The following is a 7,972-nucleotide window of genomic DNA, read 5'->3' as shown; positions in this document are numbered from 1 at the left end:
CGAGAAAAAATTTCATGGACTAGGTATACCAAATTGTCAATCTTACTTGGTACGTCATATCAATTATTTTTTTACATGTGGAATTGTATAGATATCACCTTCCAACTAGATGTCCACGCAAAGTGTGGTAAATATGACAATAATATCATGAGTTATTTGAAAAGAATCACATACTTCTATGTAATTATACTGTAAATAAATTTGGGCATGATATACACTAGTACATAGTATTACCTAAAAATATGAGATTTTCACGTTGATACTAAAAAAAATTACTATCATATTATATTTTCAATTTATATGATAAGACTGCTTTCCCTTTGTATTAATTGCTATATTGCACTTAAAATTATTACTACGTATATAATATAATTCTTGTTTTATTTTACTATACACATTAATTAATTATATTATATTTACTAAATATGTTAAAATTAGTACTAGTTAATACTAACAAGATGATTTGAAAATTAGAAAATGACAATTAAATTTAATAAAAAATAAAACTACCAAAAATGAAAATTATTTGAAAACAAAATACAGTAAATGATAAATTTTTTTAATAAAAACTACTACTAAAATTCTCTTGAAACAAAATACGGTAGATAAAATTAGAAAATGACAATTAAATTAAAAAACATAAAACTACTATAATCGAAGATATCACCAATCAAAAAGTTTAGTCCTATTAAAAAAAGTACTCAATGAATTTTACATAATAGATGGAGCTTCTCATTGCAAATATATAGTACTACATGTATTGTGTATATATTGTCGAAAATTATTATAAATAGGATTCAAGAAAATTTCCATAAATATCACATTGTGTGTGTCCATCTAGCGGGAAGGGAATTTTTTATATAATTCCACATGTCAAAAAATGAATGAAAGGACATACTAAGTAAGATTGTCACTTGGTATATATGGTCAATGTAATTTTTTCTCCTTTGTGGCACCAAACGACTAAGTCACACCTTCTGGCATCTTTTGAGCCTCTTAGTCGAGTCAATCTCTCAGAATAAATTGGTGGCTTTTCCAATTGACTGAGGGGCATGCTCTACTTCCGACTCGATCAAGTCATACTCTCAAAACCTTTTCGGTTTGACTGCCTAGGCCGCGTCACTTAGTGCACTAATCATGCGGTCGAGTCATTCGTTGAAAGCGTTCTGATTCATTTCATCTTTTATTATTGGCTTAAGTTTTTTTTAGCTACAAAATCATTTCACCCGTTTGAACAATTAAATAGAAATGAAGCCAAAAGCAAGTAAAATAGGCTTCAAAGCTAGGAAAATCATACTAAATCTACCCTTAAAATTACAAAAAATATGAGCCGATCATTTGCACAATTAAGATAAAGATTATGACATTAAATGATTTTGGAGAAGTTCAATTTCAATGTTCATAATTATAAAATTCAAAATATGTTTTATACTTTTATATTAGCCCATACTATTCATATTAAGAAATCTATGTTATTTTTTGTTTCCATAATCATATATCATAAACTTTTTATTTATATATTTTCACATTAAATACTAGGACTTCCTAGTATTTAACTAATGAGATGAGTATTCCCTCAAAAATTAGCTCATTTTTTATATATTAAAGAAAGTGAACAGCTCCTTAGAACACTCATGTAAGCTTCATAGCAGAAAAGCTGTCAATCATAATCCTTAATATCTTAATCCTAATTACCTTCTATTAACGATATTGTTTTTATGACTGATCGAATTTCCCACATTAACACTTCCAACGAATATGTTAATTTTAATTTAAAAAATCAAAGGAATAACTAAAAATATAAAAAAAGTGTGCATTAATAAACTAATTACATTCTTTTATTAAAAATAATGTCATTTTAAGACTCCGGCGAATTTGTCACCCTAAGAGCATCCACAATAGTGGACTAACGCGCGGACTAGCGACCGACGAGCCTCTCATTCGTCGCGCTAGTCCACTTCTGCGACCGGCTAGCGGGTGACGGACGAGCCCGATGGACAACCTCTTGTCCGTCGGATAACGCGCTAGTCCATCCGCTAGTCCGCTATTGTGGGCTCCCGACGGACGAGCGGACAGACTAGCGGTTTGTTCGGTTTTTTTAATTATGTATTTTTTAAAATTATGTATGTTTTTTAAATTTATATAAAATGATTGCATTTTTCTCGTATTGGTGTCGAAATTTTAATTCCGTTTTTGTGAATTTGTGATTTTGTTTGTTGGGATGTCCTAGTACTTGTCTACTATTGTGCAGTGGAATGTTCTAGTGATGTGGCAGTGCAGTTGCTAGTTTTAGTTAGGATTAGCCAATTACACCTCAATTGGGATAAATTTTATTTTAGTGAAAAAAAAGCCAGAAGTTCAGATAGTTATGTTTAAAAATATTGTAGTAATTGACAAACAAAAATAATTGAAATTCATATATTTACGTGTAAATAGTAATTTAAAGTACATAATCCTATGAAATGCTAACACACGATTTTAATGATATAGCTAACACTTTACGATATTTCAACTCACTCCCTAGCTTTTACCGTCTCCTAGGGTTCTAGTTTTTCCCCAAATTCAAATACAGTACACAATTATCCGTCGTCTGTGATTCCCATAGTTATCAATTTTTCCTTGTTTGAATTGCGGTTTAGCTTTTCGGGCTGATACAGATCGCCTCCCTGTGTATGGGACGATATTCGCGATGAGCGCCACCAGCAACGGCGGTTCCGGTTCGCCGTCAAGCCGGGCGAACGACGCCAGAAGAGAAGACGACCCCACTCCCCCTTCAACCAGCGGCAGTGATTCTGCCGGACGTCCGGGATCCAATACAGCGGATAATATCGTAGAAGCAGCTGGAGTTTCACCTGCCGATGAAGATAAACCGGTTGAGTCGAGGTTTTCCAATGATTTTAACGAGTCTTTGAAGCCAGAAGATGCGGATATTGGAACTAGCGATGCAAGCGGAGGAGGAGATGCGCGGAATCAATCTAGTTCTGTTTCAAGATTGCAAAAAAAAGAATTAAAGAAGCCCAAGAAGAAGAAAGCAAAAAGCTGTGTGGGTGATTACGATTCGATGTTATCGGAATTTGATCAATTTGCATCGGAAGGAGCAAATGAAGCTGTTGGATATGGGTATGAAATTGGAGATATGGTGTGGGGAAAGGTGAAATCACACCCGTGGTGGCCAGGGCACATTTACAACGAAGCTTTTGCCTCTCCATCTGTTCAAAGAAGCAAGCGGGATGGCCATGTCTTGGTAGCATTTTACGGGGATAGTAGCTATGGCTGGTATGATCCGGCAGAATTAATTCCCTTTGAAGAACACTTTCCGGAAAAGTCGCAGCAGACTTCTTCGCGGTCTTTTGTGAAGGCAGTGGCAGAAGCTATAGACGAGCTGTCCAGAAGACGGGCATTGGGTTTGGCATGCCGGTGTGGAAATGAGTTCAATTTCTGGCCGTCCAATGTGGAGGACTACTTTGTTGTTGATGTGGGGGACTTTGAGCCAGTTGTTTATTCTTCGATTCAGATAAAGAAGGCAAGGAGCAGCTTTCGTTCAAATGAGATGATTTCGATGCTAAAACAATTGGCATTGGCACCTTTGGGGGCCCAGAATCAGACCATTGAGTTTATTAAGAACAAGGCCACGGCCTTGGCATGCAGGAAGGCATTGTTTGAGGATTTTGATGAGACATATGCACAAGCCTTTGGAACAACACCAGTGCGTCCTCCCCGGCCAACTGCACCAATGGCAGTGAATCCTTCTAGAGGTATTCTTGCATGCTATTTTGGAACATTTTGTGTTTTATGTTCTTGTATAAGATTGGATATATACTAAGTTGTCCTTTGTAGCACCAAAAGACCACAGGACATGAAACTTAAATGATGTTTTATAAGATTGGATATATGAAGTCTTGAGTAGTTGTTTTTAGGATGCTTCACATTGTCAGAGTAGTTAATGTATACAGATTGATGATATTGAATTAATATGTCTTCCTTCACTTGTAAAGTTACATGCACATTATAATTATTTGCTGTATGCAAATTAAGCAAATTTCTGAGTTGTGTTATCCAACGCCTTCTAGGAGGTGGATTATCCAGTTTTTCAAATGCATCTTATTTGCTGATTCCTAATTGTAATTTTACAGGCAGCAATTTATGCGTTGATTGATCTCTTCTTCTTCATCCATTTTTTTCCTGTTTATCTCAACGCATACAATAAAATGATTTCTATGTTTCTTTTACTTGTTCTTATCTATGTCATGCTGCCTATTAACTCCTTAGGTATTTCTCTCGTTCTGGTTTCGTTCCAGGTTAATTTTTACACTGGTTATTTTATTGCACTGTTTACGCTCTATAGAGAATTAGTATTATTGACTTTTGCTTAGGCTCATAAGTTTACTCGCATTGTGGTTGTTAAGAGCTATGGGATTTTACATACATGTACCGCTGTCTTGAAAGCACAGTGTGAAAGATCACTCAGTCTATTCATTATATGCTTGATTTTAGACTAAAGAATGCTTGGGTGGTTGAATTAATCTTATAACTAAAAAGAGAATCATACTCTTTCATCTAAAGGCCTCAGACTTCCTAAGGAGATTACCTTTGATATAGGGTAAAAGATGTAGATTGTAGACTGGGATTTTTATTTGTTTCCTTGACTAATCATTAGCAATTTCTGTTGAGTAGGTTTTGCTTTCAGAAATCCAAAATTTTGACTTTTATTGTAAATGACTGGGCATGAAATGGGACCTTGAACATTAGAAATGTGGCTTTTTTAGATTCATCTTTGCTGTGGGCTTTGGATTGTTGATCATCCGGTCATGCAGAAATGTCACTACTGTAGCTTCACTTAGATGATTCTGAGAGATGGTATTGAGAGAGTAGTAGCTTTAAGCCCAACAGAGTGGCTTATCCCATTATGTTGATTGGGGACCAATATGTATCTCTGGATCTTGTTTGATCATTTTTTATTATTTATTTTCTGGATTATTCCGCCTGTTTGTGGTTGCTGCTAGTATGTCAGTTGATTCGTGCTTGATCACAGCTTCGCTCAAGACTCTAATTTTCGATTTGGCACGATATAGAATTTGTGGTTGCTGCCAGTTTCTGTTAGCTGATCTTCATTGTCAGTTATTCGTGCTTCCCTTAAGTCTCTTCGATTGACATGATTTAGAGTTTGTGGTTGCTGCCATTTCTGTCAGCTGATCTCCTGTGTCAGATAATTTGTGCTTGATCACAGCTTCCCTTAAGTCTCAATTTTTTTATTTGACACGATTTAGAGTTTTGTTAATGTCATTCTCTTCACTTTTTTGGTATTGAAATGCTGTTTTTCCTCTATTGTCAAGTTCTCAACGGCAATATTGTTTTCTGTTTTAAATAATTTTGAGCTTTCCTGCTCTCTGTTTTTGCTTTCTTCTCACCATGTTAAATTTTTTATGTTGCTCAGCTCCTTTGAGTGGCCGACTGGTGAGTTCCGGTAAAAAGAAATACTCGATAGAGCCCACCAAAAGAAAGGACCAAGTGGAAAAGGAAAAATATATATTTAAGCGGAGAGATGAAGCAATCCCCGTTAGGACCAAGAAAACAAGTTCTGGCCAAGTAGGCCCTGCTTACCCACTTTTGTTGGACGGATCAGGTTTATCTGAAACAAGTATAAACTCTGCTTCTGTATCTGACATCAATGAGGGCCAGCAGCAATCCACACACCAGGCATCCGTGGTGAGTGATATAAAACCATTGGAAGGTTCTGAGAAGCTTCTGGAAGGTAAGTCGAAAAAGCCAAAGTTACTGAAGCGGCATGCGGGGCAATTGAGTGCTGAAAATGCAACCCTGGTTACAAAGAAAAAAAAGAGAAAGAAAGAAATAATGAATGAGCGGGAATCGAGTTATGAGAATGTAACTGTGAATAAGAAGACAAAGAAGGAAATAAGAAATCAAGCCACTTTGGATGCCGCATTGCCCCCTACCAACATCGCCAGTGGAGAAGCAGTGGAAAAAGAGTCAGGAATGCCACTTGATAGCCAGATGGACAATCAGAAGAATGATGGTTTACTGGCCCTTGCCTCACCTTCGGAAGCAAAGATAGCCATTGACCTCGGGGAGCAAGAGCTTCGAGCGCTACTGCAAGACCTATGTGCTCTTGCCATCAATCCCTTTCATGGAGTAGAGAGGAGCTGCCAAGAAACTGCCTTACCATTGTTCTTGAAGTATCGCTCTGTTGTCTATCAGAAGAGTTTGGTTTTAATGCCGCATGATGAGATAGAGAGGGGTGATGCTAACTCCGGTAAAGCACCTTCTATTTCTTTGCATGTTCCTCCTGAGAAAACTCGTGATAAGCCGAGCATGAAGCTCAATAGAACTCTCATCAGGCCTGATGATCCAACCAAAGGTGGTAGGAAACATGGTCCACCCATTCGTCCTGATGCTATTAAGAAAAAGAGGAAGCTTGATGGCCCAGAAGATGATAACACTAACACGAGGAAGAAACTTATTGATTCAGATGGCATTGCAGACATTAAGAAGAAGAAGAGGAAGAAAATAGACGACTCAAAAATGTTCTCCACGGATAAGAAGATTCTTCAGAGGTCCAATGAACCCCAGCGAGGGGGAGATGTGAAGGAAATGCGTACTAAAAATGCTTTTCCAGCATCTTCAAAGGCACCCAAACTAGAATCCGGCCGGAGGATGCAGAAGACAGTAAGATTGGCTGATCCGACTATGCTAGTCATGAAGTTTCCTGCTGGTGCAGCGCTTCCATCCAGTGCTCATCTGAGAGCAAAGTTTGCTCGTTTTGGTCCTCTCGACCATTCAGCCACGCGAGTGTTCTGGGAGACATACACATGTCGCCTGGTCTATCAGCATAAGGTGGACGCAGAAGCTGCTTTGGAACACGCTCTTGGAAGCAACAATCTGTTCGGGAGCAGGAATGTGAGGGCCTACATCAGGGAAGTGAGAGACAAAGCGGTGGAAGCGGAACCAGTCAAGTTTCAGAAGGAAGTAATCTCAAAGCCAAGGGAAAGAGAGGCCCCCGCGGCTGCTGAACAGAGGACAGCGGCTAGAATTCCTACACAGTCCCAGCAGCAGCAGCTTAACTCGTGCCTGAAGAAGCCGTGTAGCGAAGATGTTGGTAATGGCAATGGTAGAGGTACTCATGTAAAGTTTATTTTGGGAGGGGAGGGAGGTAGCAAGACTGAACAAGTTTCTTCTAGTTATCCTGAAGGTGCACCATCATCATCAGCATATACAAGACATTCTAAAGATGTTACTAGTAAGAATTTGGCTAAATTTGGCCCAGATTCTATCGTTATGCCTTTGCCTTTGCCTTTGCCTAGTGACGAGTTGCAGAAACCTCCAGTTAATATGGATGGCGTTGAGCTATTACCTACAAATGACATTTCGCAAAAGCTTCTGAATCTACTAAGTAGGTGCAGAGATGTGGTAAATAACCTGACGGAGGCATTAGGCTATGTACCGTACCATTCACTTTAAGAAATCCAATGTGGTGAAAAGAAAGCTGGGATGATCAAGTGAAAGTGACCAATTTTGACAAGCTTATGTATTTTAGTTGCCTTTCACACTAGTTTTATCAATATGTAGCTTTCATCAAGAGATCTATTTACACAGAATTGTTCTGTTGCACAACTTGTGTGAGCGTTGTGTGAGCGAGTTCTTTCTGTTTTGGATTCTATTCTCTCCCTACGCATTATAATGGAGTATATCTTAATTTATTCAATATTTTAGGCTTAGATTTGTTTTCCTTTTTTATTTCTATGTGTACTTGTACAAATCTGCAACCCTCATGTTTCTTCCAGAATTTTTGACTCTTTGGATTTTCTACCGAGTTAGCATCAAATTTGGTCAGGTAATATTTTTAGTCTATTTGCCTTATGTTTATTCAAAATAGGGAAATTATAGATTTTGTAGTTAAAAAGTTTGGTCTCTAGAGAAATTTCATAGAACAATTATTGTGTTGCATACGTTTTTA

General features: G+C 37.6%; 1 protein-coding gene across 1 annotated transcript; it reads left to right on the top strand.

Moving 5' to 3' along the window:
• The first annotated feature begins 2,497 nt into the window (after positions 1 to 2,497).
• Positions 2,498 to 7,720, top strand: LOC121749172. Its single transcript, XM_042143766.1, has 2 exons — positions 2,498 to 3,755; positions 5,435 to 7,720. The coding sequence occupies exons 1-2, from the start codon at positions 2,690 to 2,692 to the stop codon at positions 7,474 to 7,476; spliced, it is 3,108 nt and encodes a 1,035-aa protein (XP_041999700.1). The 5' UTR covers positions 2,498 to 2,689; the 3' UTR covers positions 7,477 to 7,720.
• The last annotated feature ends 252 nt before the right edge of the window (positions 7,721 to 7,972 follow it).

The sequence above is a fragment of the Salvia splendens genome, chromosome 1 (genome assembly GCF_004379255.2).
Source record: "Salvia splendens isolate huo1 chromosome 1, SspV2, whole genome shotgun sequence".
In the NCBI taxonomy this organism is placed as follows: domain Eukaryota; kingdom Viridiplantae; phylum Streptophyta; class Magnoliopsida; order Lamiales; family Lamiaceae; genus Salvia; species Salvia splendens.
The sequence above is the reverse complement of the archived record's forward strand: the minus strand, read 5'-3'. Positions and strand labels throughout refer to the sequence as shown.